This window comes from Microchirus variegatus, assembly GCF_963457635.1.
Source record: "Microchirus variegatus genome assembly, chromosome: 22".
NCBI lineage: Eukaryota > Metazoa > Chordata > Actinopteri > Pleuronectiformes > Soleidae > Microchirus > Microchirus variegatus.
Genome location: NC_139823.1, coordinates 18,667,836 through 18,690,342, shown reverse-complemented (window position 1 = coordinate 18,690,342; position 22,507 = coordinate 18,667,836). Strand labels below are relative to the sequence as shown.

General features: G+C 40.7%; 3 protein-coding genes across 3 annotated transcripts in view; 1 reads left to right on the top strand and 2 right to left on the bottom strand.

The window, feature by feature from the left end:
• zc3h13 (zinc finger CCCH-type containing 13) overlaps window positions 1–5,481 on the bottom strand; it is a 17,334-nt gene extending 11,853 nt beyond the window's left edge. Inside the window, exons 1-9 of the mRNA XM_083908616.1 lie at window positions 5,342–5,481; window positions 4,154–4,330; window positions 3,968–4,071; window positions 3,758–3,872; window positions 2,508–2,619; window positions 2,232–2,398; window positions 1,798–2,147; window positions 1,550–1,717; window positions 1–221 (exon numbers count right to left, since the gene is read on the bottom strand). The exon at window positions 1–221 is cut by the window's left edge and continues 138 nt beyond it. Of these exons, the coding sequence (XP_083764742.1) occupies window positions 1–221; window positions 1,550–1,717; window positions 1,798–2,147; window positions 2,232–2,398; window positions 2,508–2,619; window positions 3,758–3,872; window positions 3,968–4,071; window positions 4,154–4,321 (1,405 nt within the window). The 5' untranslated portion in view covers window positions 4,322–4,330; window positions 5,342–5,481. The remainder of the gene's footprint in view (window positions 222–1,549; window positions 1,718–1,797; window positions 2,148–2,231; window positions 2,399–2,507; window positions 2,620–3,757; window positions 3,873–3,967; window positions 4,072–4,153; window positions 4,331–5,341) is intronic.
• Window positions 5,482–7,335: 1,854 nt separating this feature from the next.
• cpb2 (carboxypeptidase B2 (plasma)) lies at window positions 7,336–14,036 on the bottom strand (the record flags this gene model as incomplete). The annotated part of the gene is made up of 11 exons (XM_083908736.1): window positions 7,336–7,556; window positions 8,780–8,864; window positions 8,960–9,162; window positions 11,254–11,344; window positions 11,443–11,553; window positions 11,632–11,748; window positions 11,846–11,947; window positions 12,825–12,933; window positions 13,020–13,144; window positions 13,253–13,328; window positions 14,026–14,036. 11 exons carry the CDS (start codon window positions 14,034–14,036, stop codon window positions 7,336–7,338), a joined length of 1,251 nt encoding a protein of 416 aa, XP_083764862.1.
• A 1,123-nt stretch (window positions 14,037–15,159) lies between these two features.
• Window positions 15,160–21,869, top strand: alg11 (ALG11 alpha-1,2-mannosyltransferase). The gene is made up of 4 exons (XM_083908806.1): window positions 15,160–15,245; window positions 17,325–17,921; window positions 19,491–20,044; window positions 20,795–21,869. Exons 1-4 carry the CDS (start codon window positions 15,172–15,174, stop codon window positions 21,076–21,078), a joined length of 1,509 nt encoding a protein of 502 aa, XP_083764932.1. The 5' UTR covers window positions 15,160–15,171; the 3' UTR covers window positions 21,079–21,869.
• Window positions 21,870–22,507: the final 638 nt, after the last annotated feature.

The following is a 22,507-nucleotide window of genomic DNA, read 5'->3' as shown; positions in this document are numbered from 1 at the left end:
GGGTCAGAGGCGACCTGGAGCGCCGGGAGCTCTGAGGCGACGAGGCAGAGGCCGCAGCCGCCGCTGCTGCAGCCGCAGAGCTGCGGTGGTACGGCGGCGAGGAGGAGCGACGTCGCCGCGGCGACGGAGAGTGGCGCTGGGCGGACGAGCCGGAGTGGGAGGACGAGGAGTGGTGGCGGGGAGGAGTCGGCGTGTGCTGGTGACGAGGAGGAGACGGAGACCTGCGGGGAGGAGGAAACGACTTCATGTCTTAGAATATGTCAGTTAAAAACACTTTCTAGCTCACCATCATACAGTCTGAGTGATTTATTCTGCAGTACCATGAGGGGGTCGTTACAGGAATTCATGATTTTATTTAAGATATTTCCTTGTTTTGATTATTATTATCAAAATAATGAAGTAATTGATTAATAATCAATTAATAGTTGCAGCCAAGATCCTTAGAAACATGTTTTTTAAGTTATGTAACCAAAATCTTTGGTAAAACACAACATTAATCTGTTAAATCTCATCCTTATTTGTGCAGTTTTTCTAAAAATCTTACCAATTGAAGGTAAATTACTGACAAAAAGGCTTCATATAATTACATTAAAACCCAAACTGAGATAAAAAGCTACAAATATAAGTTGATCGTGGTGAATGTCAATCATTTTGATGATCTTGAGTGACTTAAAAACACTTTCTAGCTCACCATCATACAGTCTGAGTGATTTATTCTGAAGTACCATGGGGGGGTCGTTCCAGGATGTCATGATTTTATTTAAGATTCATGGTTTTTTAACATTAAAATTGTTAAAAAAGGAAAAAAAAAGCCTCCCTAATATTTTATTATATATATTTAATTTAATATTTTTCCTTTTTTTTTATTATTATCATCAAAATAATTATATATTGATTGATAATCAAATAATCGTTGCAGCACAGATCCTTGGTAACATTTTTGGTGACAAACCGGACTTATTGTAACATTAATCTGTTAAATTTCATCCTTATTTGCGCAAAATGTTACCAAGTGAAGGTAGATTACGGAAAAAATGCTTCATATAATTAGGTTAAAACAACATTTTACAGCATATTTAACCCCAAAATACTGCACAATATTAACCCAAACTGTGATAAAAAGCTATCAATATAATCCTGAAGAGTGACTTAAAAACACTTTCCAGCTCACCATCATACGGTCCTAGTGAGTTATTCTGAAGTAATATAACAAAGTCATTTCAGGACTTCATGATTTTATTTATTTATGTTTTTTAACAACCAAATTGTGAAAAAAAGTCTCCGTCGTAAGACGATTATTTTCCTTGTTTTGATCATTATCGTCAAAATAGCTACGTAATTGCAGCTCAGATCCTTGGTAACTTGACTTTTTCTAACGTTAATCTGTTTAATCTCATCCTTATTTGCGCACCTTTTCTAAATTGTGACCAAGTCAAGATAGATTACTGACAAAAGGCTTCAAATAAATACATTAAAACAACATTTTACAGCATATTTAACCCTTAAAAAACATCACAACGACACCAAACACACTCCTGTGCTTACTCACCTGCGAGTAGGAGAAACCAGCACTGAGGTTTTGTGAGAGGAAGATTTCGGAGAGGTGGATTTCTTCCTCGCTGAGGGCGAAGCTCCTCTGGACGGAGACGACACACTTCCAGAACGCTCCTCTGACGTCACCGACCGCTTGGCTTTGTGGGAACTGTCTGATCTGTCCCTGTTAACACATCAGATAAAGGTTTTTAAAGGAAGTGAAGCGGCTAAATCGAGGACGGAGGTGAAAGGTGGACGGCGTACCGGCGTTTCTCCTTCTTCTCTTTGTGTTTCTCTGCATCTCTTCCCCGATCCTTGGCTTCCTTCTGCTTCTCCACAGACTTCTCCTTGTTTTTGTGTTTGCCTTTGTGTTTCTTGCCCATCACAGGCAGGTCCAGAGGGACCGGAGGAGGAGGACTGGGAGTCCGCGGCCCTTTCTTTTTGCCGTGGCCGCCCTTTGAAGACCTGGTGGTTTCGGACACAGGTGAGGAGATGGACGCCTTCTTCTCCTTCTTGCCGGAGCCGAGCCCTTTGGTGCCACTTTTGTGTTTCGGGGAGCCGACGGACTTCCTTGGCGAGGGGGAATCTTTGGAGCTCAACGGCTCCGGGGAGGCCTGAAAACAACGGACATGAAGGATTCAGAGAAACGCTCAAAAGGGCAGAAAACAAGATCAAATTCAGCTCTCGCCGTTACTCACTTTTGGCAAGGCGGTGGTCCTGGTTTTACTCGGGGCCTCGTCTTTCTTGATGACGATCTCCTCCCTCTTGTCCAGGTTCTCCTGCTCCAGTTTCATCAGCTCGCGCTGAATCTTCTGACGCTTCATTTCCAGGGATAACTCGTAGTCGTAGTCACCGATATCTGAGTCTGCAGAGTCAAGCAAATTAAAAAAACACACCGGCTATAAGATAAGAAAAGCAGTCACATGTTTGGTTTCAGCAAATCATTAAAAAAAAAAAAAAACAAGCAACGGAACCTTCACGATTGGCTTCCCACTCTGTGGGCTCTTCTTCGCTGGCTGGGGTTCGCTCTTTTGTGATCTTTATGTCCTCCTTCTCCCTGTGTCGGCCTCTGGAGGAGTCTCTCTGCTGTGGACCAGACACCAAGGAAACAAAACTTAACAATGACACCTTGGTGAAAAATGTGTCGTCCCTGGACGAGTCGTGAGCGCGTCGTACGACACAAGAATCAACGTGAACAATGCTGAACTGTAGATCAGTTAAAAAAGACTTTAAAATCCCTAAAAACACGCGTTAATCTCCGACATTTAGCAAAGGAAATGTCTAAAATTTCAATATTTAACAGAGGAGTCAGTGTATTTAGCGACAGCTAAAAAGCCGACAACCGTGAGCCCAAATTACAACCTGTTCAACTGGTCACGCAGGAAGTACTGAACGATTCTGGGAACAAATCTTTTAAAGCGGACCTAGACCGGAAGTTCCAATTAACGCTGTTTTAGTGTGTATCAGCGTTTAAGAAGCCCTGAAGGTTCTAAACAAACAGTTCAGCCACTGCTGAGAATGCTGTGTTTTATTGTAATCTCGGGCTCAGCGAGATCTCTGAAAAATCCTCTGAAAAAAAACAGATCCTCCTGCTCCGGGCACTAGTCCGGGCACATCCGGTTGCGTACATTGAACCGCAGAAGAAGAATGACGTCCGTTGTGGAGGTGTTTCACGAGCGACAGTGTCTTCTGACTCTTGGTCAAAGGTCGTCAAAGGGACTGCGGCGGGGAGTCGTGAAGAAGCTATTTTTAAACACTGTTAAAACAATGCTTTGATAATGAGGAGCAGTGCATCCACCGTTCCAGAGGGGGGAGCTGCGCTTCTGAGAGCGGGCGTGCTGGATATGTCACTTCCGGGTTGAGAGACTTGAGTCTCAAATCTTGCGGCTGGGAAAAGACAGATTTCTATCGGCTAGTTTACAGCAACTAGGAGGTTTTTGAGCATAAAAACAAGTTAATGTATGTCAGTAGACCTCCATAACTAACACATATGTGCAACAGGACCACTCTATGAGAGCTTTAAAATCAACTGATTCCCATGATTCAGTTACACCAAAAACAACTGTTTTACAAGTCACAAGTTTGTGTCGCGTAGAAAACGGTGTCAAGGCAGCTTCACGCAACGGAAAACACCGTGACTGCTACCAGGAGCTCATAGAGGAGAGCTGAATAGGGTTAGAATTGTAAAATAGAGAGAGAGACAGAGTTGGAGCACAGGACTCACTCTTGTTGTGGGGGATGTGGGCTCGTCTAAGTCTCTCTTCACGTTTTCTGAGTCAACATCTTGTCTTTTATTCTTCATCCTCTCCCGCAGATCACCTGTGGGTCTCTCGGTTGACCTGCCACACATTTAAAAAGCAAGCACACGTGGATGTGTTCAGATCGCCGAATAATGAATAATGAAAACGCACATGGAGCGTGCCGGCACTCTTACCGGCTGAAGCTGAATCCTTTGCCTCGCGGCTGACTTCCATGTGTGTAGCGACAAGTGTTGCCGTAGCTGCAGTTACCAGTCTTCAACCAATTTCTACAGTGACTCTGAAAAACAGAGAAGCACAAGAGGATTCAGGAGACGGTTCAAAACAGGAGGCGATAAACAAAGTCGCTGACCGACACGTACATCTGCAGCATTACTCCCAGTGCTGGGACCAAGTCTTTCAAACACACTGGGCCTGCGGGAGGGGGCGGCGGCGGGGTTGCTGGTGCTGCTGGTCGTGGTGCTGCTGCTGCTGCTGTCAGATATGGTTTTTGAATTCTCCACTGTTACCTTCCGCCTGATCTTGGACATTCTGCAGGACTGGAGACATGACAAACAGCCGCTTCACATCAGGAATTGTCTCTGGGGGATAAATGTGTAAATTGGCAACATTCTGAGCCACAATGTCCTCATTGTCATATTACAACAACAAATAAAAAGTTGACGAGAAAGAACAAGATCCTTTGCTCCATTTTTTCCCTGCTATATATTTAAATAACTTAAAAACCACACTATTTTACAGACTGAAATACGGATTGGTTGGGTTGTTTTTTAATTTAATTTAATATAACAGCCAAACTATTCAGGTTTTGCAACGTTGACCGACTGAGAAAAATACACAATTCTGTGTAATTACAGTCACTGACTGACATAAACAATATAAAGGGGACTGAAAACGAGTCAATTATAATGTTTCGATTTCAAAACAATACACATTACATACTAGCATTCAAATTTAGAATTTTTGTATTAATGTAAAAATTAAGTTCTCAATAATTTCTGGCAAAAACAGACAGTTTTAAGTTAAAAAGAACAGCGAAAAAGAATACATTTTTACTATATGTATTTATAGAAATGATAGATTAAATATGCCTCATCTGTACATTTAAATGGCAAAATGTCGGATTATTTCCAGTAACAACAGACCCGGTTAAGCTCAGAACAACTGTAACTGCATAAACTGAGAGAATAATTAAGTTTTACTATATGGATTTAGAGAAATTACAGATTAAATGGCCTCATCATTCTGTACATTTAAATTTCCTCACAGCAGCTAGCATGCTGTTAGCCAAAGTAACTAGCTAAACACACAACATTAACGCCGCTGTTCGTGTCTCGTATTCGTGTCTAATCATCTGAAATGTACATATTTAGTCAGTTCGTGGCTAATGGCACGTATTTTACGTGCCTCCTGCTGGAAATAGCAAGTGAATGGATGCTAAAGCTAGCCACAGAAATGCTAACAGCGTCATGTTTTCTGTGCGAGCGCGAGGCCTCGTGTCCACGGGACACACCGGGAGTGTGAGGGTGAATAAAACCCCGCGGTCTCACCCAGGATACGGATTCGGTGTCGCATCTACTGAAGTCCAGTTAGCGGATTCAAGCACCTGTCGAGAAAATAAGACAAGGCTTATTGTTGTTGTTGTTGTTGTTGTTGTTGAAATTCAAAGGCAGAATCTGCCCCGGCTGCGTTCATAGTGGCGGAGGCAGCGCGTCATCGACCTTCTTCTTCTTCGCTGGGTTTATTAACCGCAGCTTTCAGCTCCAGGAAGCTGCAGTACCGCCCACCGCCGACAGGGGGCACAACCAGGCACTATTTACCAAGGAGGACATCGAAAAAATTTTTTTATCTTCATTAAGTTTTTTTTATTATTATTTTTATTTATTTTTATTTTTATTTTTATTTTTATTTTTATTTTTATTTTTATTTTTATTTTTATTTTTATTTTTATTTTTATTTTTATTTTTATTTTTATTTTTATTTTTATTTTTATTTTAAAAATGTCCTAGTATAGTATATCAACCGAAAATTTTAAAAATATAAAAGTCCAAAAAACGTCCCCATATAGTATGTCAACCGAAAATGTAAAAAAATATAGAAGTCCAAATGTGTCCTCATATAGTCTGTCAACAAAAATGTCTAGTATCGTATGTCAACAAACATGTCGAAACATAAACTGTCAAAATGTGTCCTCTTATCGTATGTCAACCGAAACTCAAAAATATAAAAGTCCAAAAATGTCCTTGTTTGTATGTCAACAAAAATATAAACTCTCCAAAAATGTTCTGATGTCAGCATAAATGTCGAAACATAAACTGTCCAAATGTGTCCTCGTACAGTATGTTAACCGAAAATGTAAAAAATATAAAAGTCCCAAAATGTCCTTGTTTGTATGTCAACAAACATGTCAAAAACATAAACGGTCCAAATGTGTCCTTGTATAGTATGTCAACAAAAATCTCAAAAATATAAACTCTCCAAAAATGACCTGATGTCAACAAACATGTCAAAAATATAAACGGTCCACAAATGTCCTAGTATCCTATGTCAACAAAAATGTCAAAAAAATAAAAACGGTCCAAAAATGTCAATGATATAAACTGTCCAAAAATGACCTTGTATAGTATGTCAACAAAAATGTCAAAAATATAAACTGTCCAAAAATGTCCTAGTATTGTATGTCAACATTGGGGGAGGTGGGATTACATCAGGGATTATTAGGTCTGAGTCCCTTCTTGTTTGCACTGGTGATGTTGACAGACGAGGACAGGAGTCTCTGTGTGGATATGCTGTTGTTTGCAGATGATATTGTAATCTGGTCCAGGAGAACCTGAGAGACGTGGAGAGGACAAACTGGAGAGAAGAGGACAGAAGAAGACAGAACATCTGTGTGTGTGGAGGACAGAGAGATGGTGAAGATCTAAGGAGAAGAAGCAGCAGCAGTGGACAGAAGAGGTGAAGACAAGGGACAGAAGGACAACAAAATGAGACGCTGGAGCTGAAGATGCTGAGATGTTTGTTGGCAGAGACCAGGATGGATCAGGATTAGAAATGAGCATATAATCCAGGGACAGAGTCAAGGTTAAGATGGTTTAGGGATTATATTGGAGGTTGAAGACGCAGGAGGAGATGATGCTCATGGACGTTGTGAAGGACGACATGAGGACAGTTGGAGACGTCTGAAGGGAGAAGCTGAAAGAAGACGACGTGAATTTGAAGGACTTTCCATGACTTGGTACATTCCACCCGTCTGTGTCTTCTTCTTCTTCTTCTTTGAGGAGCAGGACTTTCTGATTCCACTTAATAAACATGAGACTGTATCTGGAATTTATTCATGTTTTTATTCCCACAAATTCTCCTCCATCAGGTTTTTTATTTAAATGTAGACACAAATATTCCCCAAAAAAAATAGGACATCTGTTGAAAGTTAATGGTTTCACCCGTTTAACTATAGTTTTTTACAATTAAAACAACAATTATTTTGCTCAGTCTAACTGTGACGTTGTCCCCCCCCGCGCCGGGGCTTCACTCGCAAAGGCCACACTCATAGTGAGGTGAAGTGAAGTCCCTCAGGAGACGCTCGGGTCTTCTCGATGACCTTCGCCGCGACGGTCTTCACCGCGATCAGAGCCTCGTTGCACGCCTTGGAAATGTGCGACGGCGGCAGCAGGAAGCCGTAGCGGCCGCGGTCCTGGAGTTCAAAGGTGAAGGAGTACTTGATGCCCTGGTTGTAGGCCCAGTCATCAGAACCTCCAGGAGCCAGGTCTGCAGAGCAGAGCAGAGCAGAGCAGAGAGGGACAGTTTCAAGTCAACAAGCCCGGGAATCTGCAACCTCTAGTAGCAGAAGAGTCACCTGTGAGAGGGTGTCACCAAAACCAAGGGTGAATTCCAATTTCCTTGCTTAATCCTCAATCTTAACCCTCAATATTGAGATTTTCCGACACCACCCTTGGGAGCAAGGGCTACCCAGAATGCATTGCGTGTTTTCACATAACAAAGATGGCGTCGAACGAGTACGCTACAAATGAAGTATTTTCTTTGTTAAAGGGACACTGTGTAGTATTTATGGGTTTATATGACCCAAAATCCACTCTTTTATACATATTATGTGCTCCTGCATTGTCTAGTCGCTGTATAATAGTTTTTGTTTCATTTTCGTAGTGTTTCAAAAAGTCATGTAAAATAACACGGTCGCGGGCCGCGGTTGCATAGCCACTGTTAGCAGAGAGACGCCATGTTTCTACAGGAGCCTGTAAGGACAAACGCGAGAGAACAAATCAAGCGTCTCTTTACTTGTAGCAGGAAGTCCCGCCTCCACTCTCTCCGCTTCGTCTGCTACGGCCGCGGTAGCTCCGCCCTCTCCCTCGCCTCACGAACCTCATCTGCTGACACGGAGAAAGACGACGAGGACGACGAGGATTTGACCGGCTGAGGACACCGTAGCGCTCAGGGAAGGGAGGGGGGTGAGCAGAGGAGCAGTTCTTTGTTGTACATTTCAGCCTCTCCTCTAGATGGCACTATAAACTACTTACTTCACCTTTAATAGAGATAAAAACAATGATGGAAACCATTGTATTATCTTAGTTTAGGCCCATATTATGGATTACTGACGTCATTGTTGCGTAACATTTGTTTTTATTTTACGATATTTTGTCAATAAGTCGTGGTGTGTGGTAACTGTCAGCTGAATATTTGTATGAGTATCATCTTATAACTAACTGACAACCTAATAACTTGACTGACAAACGGATCGTAATAAATAATCCTGACGTAAATGTCTTCTTCTTCTTCTTCTTCTTTTTTGGAGTTGACAGACTAGACGCTGCTTTCGCGTTATTCTGCCCCCTACGGTCTGAAGACGTATCTGCATTTAAGGGGTGTCCCATTTCTAAGTGACACAATAACCCTCAACACTTGGTTTTGAGGGCCAGTTAAGATTGAGGGTTAAGATAGGAATTGGAATTGGCCCCAAATCTCGTCTTACTCACATATGGTCTCCGCTCCAGCTCCATATTTGTATTGGTTCCTGTAATGTCTCTGGATCTTTTGCACAGCTTCTTTGGCTATTTCCAGCTTTCAAAAAACAAAACACAAATGAACTCTTTATCGTTATCTGTGAAGCAGTGAAACCTCTGACCTCATGACCTTTGACCTTTTTAAGCACTGACCAGGTCGTCGTGGTTGGCCGCCTGCTCCGTGGTGTACGAGTACGGGAAGAGCAGCATCTGAGAGTAGGAGTGGATGCTGAGGTAGAGCTGGATGGAATCTTTGTGGCTGCGGAGGAAGTTGGCCACGGCCTCCGTCTCCGGCTCTGACTCAGGGAAAGCACCGCAGTAGATCTCAGTGCAGGGATTATGGGATGCTCCTTCAGCTGTGAAGAGAACAGAGGGAAAAAACGACAGTAAAAAACCCTACGGTGAAGAAATAATGGTAAAATATGATGAATTACAGGTTTTCTACCACAGTTAGCTTTCAGAAAATGCGCAAAAATACGTATAAACACACTCTTTCATGCAACAAAATGTTGTAATAGTATAAAAAACATGTTGCTAAAGTGACAAAATATTACTTTTGTAAGCGAAAAATGGTAGACAAATGGTTTAATGTTACAAAAACATGTTGCCGAAGTGACAACAATATCACTTTACTAACTAAAAATGATAGAAAAATGGTTCGGTGTTACAAAAACATGTTGCTAAAGTGATAAAACCTTACTTTTGTGAGTTAAAAAAAAGTTTCAAAATACTGTAGTGTTACAAAAATATGTTGATAAAGTGACAAAATATACGTTTTCTAACCAAAACATATCTCGCTGACCATAAGTCAGATTTCCCAAAGACTTTGGATATGGGTTGAGCATGACCCGATGATGTGTATCCTTGATGTTCACATTTTTTGGAGGAATTTTAATTTTCATTGATTTATCATGCTGCACCAGGCAGGAAGTGGCTCATGAGCAAAAAAAAGTATCTCGGAATGACTTGAAATTTACCATCATAATAGTCGGCATCACCCTGAACAAGGATCAGTTGAAAATATTTGAAAGCCTCTTAAGGAATAATTTTAATGAACTTTTGAAAATCAGGAAATTATCCATTTGCCCTGATGCACTTTGACAGTGAGCTGACTTTCTTCACAAAAACAAAAAGTATCTTGGAATGACTTGAAATTTACCATCATAATAGTCGGCATCACCCTGAACAAGGATCAGTTGAAAATATTTGAAAGCCTCTTAAGGAATAATTTTAATGAACTTTTGAAAATCAGGAAATTATCCATTTGCCCTGATGCACTTTGACAGTGAGCTGACTTTCTTCACAAAAACGAAAAGTATCTCAGAATGACTTGAAATTTACCATCATAATAGTCAGCATCGCCCTGAACAAGGATCAGTTGAAAACATTTGCAAATCTCTTAAGGAATAATTTTTATGATTTTTTGAAATTCATGAAATGATCCATTTGCCCTGATGCACTTTGACAGTGAGCTGACTTTCTTCTAAAAAAAAAAAAAAGTTTCTTGGAATGACTTGAAATTTACCATCATAATAGTCGACATCACCCTGAACAAGGATCTGTTGAAAATATTTGTAAACCTCTTACGGAATAATTTTAATGAATTTTTGAACTTCAGGAAATTATCCATTTGCCCTGATGCACTTTGACAGTGATCTGACTTTCTTCTCGAAAACAAAAAGTATCTCGGAATGACTTGAAATTTACCATCATAATAGTCTGCATCACCCTGAACAAGGATCAGTTGAAAACATTTGCAAATCTCTTAAGGAATAATTTTTATGATTTTTTGAAATTCAGGAAATGATCCATTTGCCCTGATGCACTTTGACAGTGAGCTGACTTTCTTCTAAAAAAAAAAAAAGTTTCTTGGAATGACTTGAAATTTACCATCATAATAGTCGACATCACCCTGAACAAGGATCTGTTGAAAATATTTGTAAACCTCTTACGGAATAATTTTAATGAATTTTTGAACTTCAGGAAATTATTAATTTGTCCTGATGCACTTTGACAGTGAGCTGACTTTCTTCTCGAAAACATTAGGCATATTTGTGTTGTGCCTAATGAGGTTGCACAGTGTTTGTATTATGTTCACCTTTACGTTCCTCATCATTCATTACCATAACTGAAAAATCTTCTTCAGCTTCCAAACATGTGAAACACGTGACAAAATATCACTTTTCTGACTAAAAAAATGATAGAAAATGGTGTAATGTTACAAAAATATGTTGCTAGAGTTACAAAAATATCACTTTTGTCACCAAAAAATGTTACAAAATGTTGAAATGGTACGAAAACATGTAAATGAAGTGAGATTAATCACTCAAGTTCCCAAAGATTTAAAGAAACATTCCATAAAAATGTTGCTAAATTTGCAAAACATTACAAACAAAATCAGGAATGGTGGCCAGTGATGCATTGTGGGAAACGAGGCGGACACCTACTGCACCAGTTGGCGTCAAAGTTCCTGTTGAGGTCGACGCCGACGCACGAGCTGCTTCTGCTGAACGAGCGATTCTTCCTCCACATCCTGTTCTGAAGACACGTCAGAGCAGCCAATCAGAGGAGGGAGGGGGACAGAAGCCACGCCTCCTTTTTTTACATACAGCGTGTGTGTGTGTGTGTGTTCTAACTGTTGTCCACGTGTAGTGGTATCCGTCAGGGTTGAGGACGGGCAGCACGTAGACGTCCATGTTGTCCAGGATGTTGGTGATGTCCTGGTTCTGTCTGTAATACGACAAAAACTGCAGCAAAAGGAAAAAATATATCACAAGTTTTATTTTTTTAACGACTTTTATTTGTTTTTCGTGTCGTAAACTCACGTTCTGTACGAGCCACAGACAGAAAGCAGGAGAGATCCACTCTCTGGCGTGGATCCCACAGTCCATCCACATGGCTTTCTTGTCCGATCGCTCATTTCTGTCATTTCCGGCCGACAGCTGAGAGAACAGGAATCACGCGTCCACGTTCACGCTAACTCCACGAGCCCTGTATTATAATAATAATAATAACAACAACATAAACGACGTACTGTACCTTTAAAGCGTAGAGCGGTCGTTTCTCAAACGACGAGCCGATGAGGACGGCTTTGACTCTGCCGGGGTTGTCCTGTGTGGTTCTGTTGATCCAATAATAGATCTGCAGTATACACACAACACATCTACTGATTATATATATATACATATATGTGTATATATATGTATATATTTATATATATACACAAATATATATGTATAATACCCCTGTGTGGTTCTGTTGATCCAATAATAGATCTACAATATACACAACACATCTACTGACTATATATACATATATATGTATACATATATACAGTATAAATGTATATATGTATACATATATACTGTATACATACTGTATATACAGTATATATGTATAATACCCCTGTGTGGTTCTGGTGATCCAATAATAGATGTACAATATATAGACAAAACATAAACTGACTATATATATATACATATATACATATACTGTATATATACACAGTTATAGAGAGTATATACATATATATATATATATATATATATATAATACCCCTGGGTGGTCCTGTTGATCCAATAAGAGATCTACAATATATGCACAACATCTACTCTTTATATATGTATGTATACATATATGTATATATACACATATGTACAAATACATATACTGTATATGCATATATATGTACATATATATGCATATACATATATACACATAATAAATATATTTTGTAACTAAAAAAATCCAAAATGGTGTAATGTTAGAAAATATGTTATCTATATATATATATATACACACATATACATATATAGATATATAAGTATGAATATATACGTTTATATATATACATATACGTACATATGTGTATACATATGTATGTATATACACATATTTGTATGTATGTATATACACAATATAGTGATAAAATATCACTTTTGTAACAAAAAAACGTCTAAAATGTTGTAAAGTGACAGAATCTGATGCTTAAACTCTGACTCCTCAGTGAAACACGTACGTCCTCCAGACTGTGATATCTCTCGTAGAAGGTGGAGCTGCTCCGAGGATCCGTGGAGTCGTTCTTCGTCTGCATTTCGATCAACTCGTTTGCGTTGTCCAGTAAAACTCTGATAAACAACAACAACAACAGAAGAGTAAAGAGACGATACACAGAGACACAGTGTGTGATGATCACAGGAGAGTGTTTTCATACTCGTGAGTGACGTTGTGTCTCAGCAGCAGATCACGGACGACCTCTGAACTCATGGACGGGACAAACAGATGCACTTCTGTCTCTGCTCTGATGAACTCAGGTGACGCAGGCTGCCATAGAGCTGTCTGTGAGGAGGAGGAGGAGGAGGAAGAGGAGGAAGAGGAGGAGGAGGAGGAGGACCACGCTCAGCATCAGCATCAGAATAAAAACATCATGGTTCTTTTTGTCTTTACCTCGTGTTGCGTGGACACATTCTTCACCACGTCCACCTGGTCCTGTGTGGTCGGGGTGATGGACAGAACCTGGTCACTGTAAACAACAGTAAACAACAGTAAACAACAGAAGCAGCTGTATAAATGTCAACATCGGCTGACACAGCGACTAATGTGATTTATTCTGTTACATTTATTTTGTACAGAAAGTACTTTTTCGGTCATGTTAGCATCATGTTTTTGAAGATTTACCAAATGTTTATATGTTTTTAGTAAATAAAGTACTTTTCGCTAATGTTAGCAACATGATTTTGAAAATGTACTACATTTTTTACACTTTTTTGTAAAGAAAGTACTTTTTGGTAATGTTAGCAACATGATTTTGAAAATGTACTACATTTTTTACACTTTTTTGTAAAGAAAGTACTTTTTGGTAATGTTAGCAACATGATTTTGGAAATTTACTAAATTTGTAACACTTTTTTGGATACAAAGTACTTATTGGTAATGTTCGCAACATGTTTTTTATGATTTAATAAAAATTTCACCTGTGTTTTTGTAAAGAAAGTACTTTTCGGTAATGTTAGCAACATGTTTTTTTAAATTTACAATTTTTTTACATGTTTTTGTACAGAAAGTACTTGTTGGTAATGCTAGCAACATGTTTTTTTATGATTTATTACATTTTTCACCTGTTTTTTGTAAAGAAAGTAGTTTTGGTCATGTTAGCAACATGTTTTTGAAGATTTACAATTATTTTACCTGTTTTTTTGTTAAAAAAAAAAAAAAAGTACTTTTTGGTCATGTTAGCAACATGTTTTTGAAGATTTCCAATTTTTTTTAACCTGTTTTTTAAAAAACAAAAAAAAAACAAATTACTTTTTGGTCATGTTAGCAACATGTTTTTGAAGATTTATAACATTTTTCAAATTTTTTTTGTAAAGAAAGTACTTTTTTGTAATATTAGCAAAATGATTTTGATTTTTTTTACAGAAAACACTTTTTGGTAACGTTAGTAACATGTTTTTGTTAAAGTATATTTAAAAAAGTAAAGTAAGTTTTGTGATGTTAGTGACGTTTTTCTTTAATTAAACACTTAAACAATGTTTAAAACATTTTGCAAGCATTAGTAACATGTTTGTTTACTCATTTTCTTGGTTATGTTTTTGTCAAGTAAGCAATTTTTGGAATTAGTTTTAGTTATTAGTAAGTGACATATTTTATTTACTCCAGTCATATTTTTGGGAAAATCCATATATTTCCAGGAAAACATGGACAAATACAGATGCAAACCAAATAACGGTAGATTAAAGATTCCTCCTATTAACTAACTGTATATATATATATATATATACACACACATATACAGGTTGCATCAGTGAGTTATAGGTCATGTAACACAGTAAATACACACTGTGTGTCCTATTTAAATGAGATAAAGTTGACTCACTGCGTCTCAGTGGAGAATCCTTGGTTGAAACTTGTGAAAACAAACAACAGCAGAGTGAAAAGAGTCTTCATGATGTCAGGATCCAGACTGGAAATAACCGAGAGCAGAGAGAGAGGAACAAGTGTTCCAGTCACTATTGATCCACACAAACTCACTGTTTATTCACAAGTTAAACTTTACTACGAGGGCAGAGATCAACAAACACGGCCGTTTCTTTTTTGTTTCCAATCACTCTTTTTTTTTAACCTTTAAAAACAGTACAAATTAAATAAGTCGCTTCTTTGTGTTCACATTGTACAACTGTACAATAATAAAGACGTGTTTGTGATTTTATGTGTTTTATTCGACAAAGAAATGCCACTTTTCGCCCTTTAAAAAGCTGAAAACAGTGGTGTAGTTATACCTCCCCGCCGCTAGAGGCCTCACCGCCAGAGCAGGGCAGCGCGTTAGAGGAGGAGCGCAGAGTTCAAAGGTCACGACGGTGACGACGATGATGTTGAATTTCAGTTCTGTCAAGATGTCGGGTCACGATCAACTGGCTCACTGTCTGTGCGAACTGACCAGGTAATTTAATCCCGTTTAACGTTTACATTTATGCGTTTTTATTCAACGGAACATTTACAAAATATTTTCAAAATAGGGCGAGTTCTCGTGTCGTCAGCGCAGCTCGCGCGTGTCACTTCCGGATAAATACGAACGCTATTTTCATGATTAGCTCAGTGTTAGCCTTTAAAAAAACCTAACTTTACATTCAGATAAATGTCAATTATTTCATTTAATATGATTCATTTACTCGCGTGTTGCGTCGTCAACACCATGATACACTAAACGGCCATTTTATCAAGTGTCTTGTACCTAATAAAGTGGATATAAATGAATATAATAACACAACGGTGCAGTTTTCTTTATTATGTCCATTATTCGTCTTATTATTATCCATAATTGCTGTTTCCTACATGTACGTTTTTTAGTAGATAGTAAAAAATACCATAGTATATACACTATACTAGATTTCTACTGTTGTTTATACTTTAAAAACAAGTAATTAAGTCTTTATGAACACGGAAGTTCACGTACAGATTAAAGGCTGAATATATAGAAATAACGATGGTAATATTTGAATATTTTGATCTAATTTGTGTACTTATTCTATTTGAAATACACGTTAGTATCACAGGTATGAAGTAGGAGTTTCAAAAGTGTTGATTTAATTCAGTCTTACATCATTTATTTGACCTTTTCTTTGTAGTGAAAAGGGAAACGAATATATGAATAAGTGTCATTTTTTGGTTATTTTTATTGTCTTCAAGCGGAACTAGACCGGAAGTTCCAATTAACGCTGTTTTTCTTAGTGTGTATCTGCGTCATTAACTTGTTTAAGCAGCCCTGAAGGTTCTAAACCAGGGGTTCTCAAAGTTTTGATACCTGAGGCCAATTTAGGAACCCAACATTGGACTGAGGGCCGCCAAAGAAAAAAAAAACAGAAAGAAATCCCATTTGTAATCATTTTAATGACCAGATTGCAGTTCTACAGTTTAGCGTTAAGTAATATAAGCGTTAATATAATGTAATTTAAGCGTTAATATAATAACACTTTGTAATTTACTGGGTAATTACCCAGTATTTTGGCCATTGTTCTTACCTTCTAATTACAGGTTAATACCAAGTAACACATTTCTGTTACCATATATTTACTGGGTAAATAGCTAGTAATTGGGGGCTGTAGCTACCTGCTTATTACCAGCTTATAACACAATAATACACTAAAATTCACCATATAGAAACCAGGTAAATACCCAGTATTTTTGTTTACACTTATTGGTCTGTATCCAGTAATGTCCAATAAACATTTAACAAGCTTAGTAGCTCCTGGATTAAAACTATCAACTGTAATTCATTGCGGGGCCGCCAGAAATGTTTCTGCGGGCCGCCATTGGCCCCCGGGCCGCACTTTTAGAACCAATGTTCTCAAACAAACAGTTCAGTCACTGCTGAGAACGCTGTGTTTTATTGTAATCTCGGGCTCAGCGAGATCTCTGAAAAAACCCCGGTCCGGTTACGTAAACAGCGGTTCTCCTGAACAGCAGATCCTCCTGCTCCGGGCACTAGTCCGGGCACATCCTGGTTGCGTACATTGAACCGCAGAAGAAGAATAACGTCCGTTGTGGAGGTGTTTCACGAGCGACAGTGTCTTCTGACTCTGGGTCTGACTCCGGGTCAAAGGTCGTCAAAGGGACTGCGGCGGGGAGTCGTGAAGAAGCTATTTTTAAACGCTGTTAAAACAATGTTTTGATAATGAGGAGCAGTGCATCCACCGTTCCAGAGGGGGGAGCTGCTGCTCTTCTGAGAGCGGGTGTGCTGAATATGTCACTTCCGGGTTGAGAAATATATGTCTCAAATCTCACGGCTGGGAAACGGCGTCAGAAAAGAGGAATTCTATTGGCTCGTTTACAGCAACTAGGTGGTTTTTGAGCATAAAAACAAGTTAATGTATGTAAATAGACCTCCATAACTAACATATATGTGCAACAGGACCACTCTATGTGAGCTTTAAGTGTTTTTCTTTGGTTTTGGGAACGTAATCTTAAGGAATTCTGATCAAATCTCCCTGTAAATACAGTTGATTTGTTTGTTGTGTTGCAGGTTGTTGTGGAAGTTGCTGCTGCCTCTGCTCCTCGTGTGCGTCCTGCTGATCGCCGTCCTCGTCCTGCTGGTGCTGGTCGTTCGCCTGTGGCTGCAGAGCAACAGGAACGCCCGCCGCGCCGCAGACGGCGGCCGCCCGGCCGTGGCGTTCTTCCACCCGTACTGCAACGCCGGCGGCGGGGGGGAGAGGGTGCTGTGGTGCGCCATCAGAGCTCTGCAGAACAGGTACCCCGACGTCAACTTTGCGGTCTACACCGGAGACCAGGGCGTGACGGGGGAGCAGATCCTGGACGGGGCGCGGCGGCGTTTCAACGTCGCTCTGCCGCGGCCCGTCCACTTCGTCTTCCTGAGGCACCGCCTCCTGGTGGAGCCCAGCCTCTTCCCTCACTTCACGCTGCTGGGACAGAGCATGGGCTCCGTCTTCCTGGGCTGGGAGGCGCTGACGGAGTTCGTCCCGGACGTTTACATCGACTCCATGGGCTACGCCTTCACGCTGCCGCTGTTCCGGTACCTGGGCGGCTGCAGTGTGGGCAGCTACGTCCACTACCCGACCATCAGCACCGACATGCTGTCTGTGGTCAGAGAGAGGAACCCCAGGTACACAAACACTCATGTGTTCATATACACTAGAAACACCATATATGGACACATATGTACAGGTTTTGTCATTGAAACGCCCTTTACTGCCCTCTAGTGGTGAGGAGAAGTAAGTGCATCAGTCTAATAAGGCTGTAACACTTCAAAGATCATGATCACAGGTCAAAGTTCTTGATTTTCACCAATCTTCTTCTAATAAATCCTTCAGCACTGGAGTTCTCCTTCTAGATCTTCAGCATTGAAGTTCTTCTTCAGCACTGAAGTTCTTCTTCTTCAGCACTGAAGTTCTTCTTCTTCAGCACTGAAGTTCATCTTTTCTTCTTCAGCACTGGAGATCTTCTTCTTCTTCCTCAGCACTGAAGTTCTTCTTCTTTAGCACTGAAGTTCATCTTTTCTTCTTCAGCACTGGAGATCTTCTTCCTCAGCACTGAAGTTCTTCTTCTTCAGTGCTGGAGATCTTCTTCTTCAGCACTGAAGTTCTTCTTCTTCAGCACTGAAGTTCTTCTTCTTCAGTGCTGGAGATCTTCTTCTTCTTCTTCCTCAGCACTGAAGTTCTTCTTCCTCAGCACTGGAGATCTTCTTCTTCTTCTTCCTCAGCACTGAAGTTCTTCTTCTTAAGTGCTGGAGATCTTCTTCAGCACTGAAGTTCTTCTTCTTTAGCACTGAAGTTCATCTTTTCTTCTTCAGCACTGGAGATCTTCTTCCTCAGCACTGAAGTTCTTCTTCCTCAGCACTGGAGATCTTCTTCTTCTTCCTCAGCACTGAAGTTCTTCTTCTTAAGTGCTGGAGATATTCTTCTTCTTCAGCACTGAAGTTCTTCTTCTTTAGCACTGAAGTTCATCTTTTCTTCTTCAGCACTGGAGATCTTCTTCCTCAGCACTGAAGTTCTTCTTCCTCAGCACTGGAGATCTTCTTCTTCTTCTTCAGCACTGAAGTTCTTCTTCTTTAGCACTGAAGTTCATCTTTTCTTCTTCAGCACTGGAGATCTTCTTCCTCAGCACTGAAGTTCTTCTTCCTCAGCACTGAAGTTCTTCTTCTTCTTCCTCAGCACTGAAGTTCTTCTTCCTCAGCACTGAAGTTCTTCTTCCTCAGCACTGAAGTTCTTCTTCTTCTTCCTCAGCACTGAAGTTCTTCTTCCTCAGCACTGAAGTTCTTCTTCCTCAGCACTGAAGTTCTTCTTCTTCTTCCTCAGCACTGAAGTTCTTCTTCCTCAGCACTGAAGTTCTTCTTCCTCAGCACTGAAGTTCTTCTTCCTCAGCACTGAAGTTCTTCTTCTTCTTCCTCAGCACTGAAGTTCTTCTTCCTCAGCACTGAAGTTCTTCTTCCTCAGCACTGAAGTTCTTCTTCTTCTTCCTCAGCACTGAAGTTCTTCTAACTCAGCACTGAAGTTCTTCTTCTTCAGCACTGAAGTTCTTCTAGTTCTATAAAATATTCCGTCCCTTCATGTTCTTACACCCAGAAAGAAAAAGGCATGAAAACTAAAAGCACCTGTTGTTATTTTTTTAAATTGACCACATGAAAACAAAGTCTCGTCCGTCATCGCTAACACCGACTGTTTGAATGTTACAGGTTCAATAACCCGGACCTGGTGACCAACAGTCTGTTCCTCAGCGCCTTCAAGCTCCTCTACTACTGCCTGTTCGCTCTGCTCTACGGAATGGCCGGCTCCTGCTCCGACCTCGTCATGGTCAACTCCTCCTGGACCCTGGACCACATCCTGTCGCTGTGGCGCGCTCCCAACCGCACCAGCGTGGTGTACCCACCCTGCGACGTCGGCGGCTTCCTGGACGTCCCGCTGGAGGAGGACGGCGCCAAGAAGTGCCATCACATCGTCTCCATCGGGCAGTTCAGGCCCGAGAAGGACCACCGTCTGCAGATCAGAGCCTTCAAGAAGGTGCTGGACCGGAGGCGGGTGGACACGCCGCTGAAGCTGGTGCTGGTCGGCGGCTGCAGGAACCAGGAGGACGAAGACAGGGTTCTGATGCTGAGGGGAATGTGTCACGAGCTGGAAATCAGCGAGCAGGTGGAGTTTAAAGTCAACGTGTCCTTCGAGGAGCTGAAGGCGGAGCTGGAGAAGGCCACGATCGGACTGCACAGCATGTGGAACGAACACTTCGGAATAGGTAAATTCATCTTATTTTCCAACTGAGCCGGTGTGATGGAGACGTCTGGAGACGTTTTCAAGAAATTTCATTCAGTTCTTCTAGTTGCAGAGTTCGCTGATGCTATGGCTAGCGCAAGTCAATGGTACCTGCTAGCATGGCATTAGAAACACTCATACAGACTCCACAGTGCACCAGAGGCAAATCCATTGTAACGGCAGACTATAGATGTACATATCTGTGTTGATAGAATGTTTGAAATAAAACCAACCTTGCAATTTGAAGGATTTATGTCTCAGCAGCAGCAGCAGCAGCGCGTCATACTTCCCGTTAGACTGATTCCGGTGCTGCTGAGAAAGTAGTCCCTCGAAAATTCATGCGATGCGACGTTAGTTTTGTTTCAAATATCATTCTATCAACACACATATGTACATCGATAGTCTGCTGTTACAATTGATTTGCCTCGGGTGAACTGTGGAGTCGGTATGAGTGTTTTTAATGCCATGCTAACGTGTACCATTGACTTGTGCTAGCCATAGCACCAGCCAACTCGGCAACTAGAAAAACTGAATGAAATTTCTTGAAAACGAATCACACCGGCTGAGTTGGACACAGGTCTTTTGTCCAAAATACTATCCCTATTTAACTATTTATACGATTAAATCATCTTCACGTCTCTGGGAAAAAAGGACAAAATCTGAATATTTAGCCGCGATCGTTTTGGTTTGATCCCGACTTTGTCGTCTCTCGCCTCTCCGTCTCCCCCTGCAGGCGTGGTGGAGTGTATGGCAGCGGGGAAGGTGGTGCTGGCGCACAAGTCCGGCGGACCCAAGCTGGACATCGTGGTTCCCTTCGAGGGCGCACAGACGGGCTTCCTGGCCGACGACGAGGACAGCTACGCCGAGGCCATCGAGAGGATCCTGGCGATGCCCTCGTCCGCGCGGCTGCAGCTCAGGCTCAACGCGCGTCACTCGGTGTCTCGGTTCTCCGATCAGGAGTTCGACGCGTGTTTCCTCGCCGCCGTGGAGCCGCTGATGGGGACGCTGGAGCGGTGAGACGACTGACCGCGATACGTTGCCTCTCATGCACTTAGAGCCGCGTTTACAGAGCGAGTTCACTCGCGTGTTTTTAACTCGCCGTGCTCAGATTGTGGACTTGTCCTGTAAAGAAGGCAGAAGATTTAGAGAAATATATGATAACCACAATCATGTTATGTGTTTATTCTTCTTCTTCTTTTTCATACTGAAATAAAGGATTTATAGGAATAGTTTTTTTGAAGTTTGGTTCTTGAAAACCAGCCTGAGAAGCAGACGCTCGCTCAAAAGAATCACCTAAATCTACACCGACGTTAAGATTGTGTTCATAGCTTTATCTCACGGTTACACAGACTTTTCTGTCTCAAAACTGACGTTTGTAAACCACTCACTCTCCCGCACCAAAGCCCATCGAGAAAATCATCGTTTTTAGCTCACAGGGACACAGGAGCTGCTGGTCTACTGCTGCCTCGTGTGGTCACTTTGTGTCACTGATGTAAATCTGAACAAAGGATTTCTAACACAGAATTTTACAAAATAAGACATTTGACTTTTGTGATGGAGGCAGCAGTGGATCAACATCTCCTGTTGGCTGTGATGTTAAAATCACTGATTTTCTCAATGGGCTTTGGTGTGGGAGAGTGAGTGGTTCAGAAAGTGTCTTAAGCTGGTTCTCTGGGACACAAACGCGACGTTAAATCAAACGTACGTTACTGCGTCACCTTCAGTTCTGTTAGATATTTATGTTTCACTACGTTTACTTTTATTTTCTCTGTTTAAATAACTGTAATATTTATAATGTGGGGAGCGAAAATCAAAGATTGTGTTCTTCGGGAATGTCGACATTCCCATAATGTGAAGTGTTTTTTGGTATTCATGATGATTATGATCATTATAATAATAATAAAAAGATGACAGCATTAAACGCACACGCCTTTCATTTCATATGAAAAGTGATTTTGTCTCCAAATGTGTCCTCGTTTTCAATCTTTATGAACAACTAGTGCAGGAAGTATGTATTCCTATAGAGGGAGCTGAAGAAGATGTTTCAGTTATGGTAATGAATGATAAGGAATGTAAAAGGCTAACAATACAAACACTGTGCAACCTCATGTTTTTGAGAAGAAAGTCAGCTCACTGTCAAAGTGCATCAGGGCAAATGGATCATTTCAAGAAATTAAAAAATTCATTAAAATTATTCCTTAAGAGGTTTGTAAATATTTTCAACTGATCCTTGTTCAGGGCGATGCCGACTATTATGATGGTAAATTTCACGTCATTCTGAGAAACTTTTTGTTTTTTTGAAGAAAGTCAGCTCACTGTTAAAGTGCATCAGGGCAAATGGATCATTTCCTGAATTTCAAAAATTCATTAAAATTATTCCTTAAGAGGTTTGAAAATATTTTTTACAGATCCTTGTTCAGGGCGATGCTGACTATTATGATGGTAA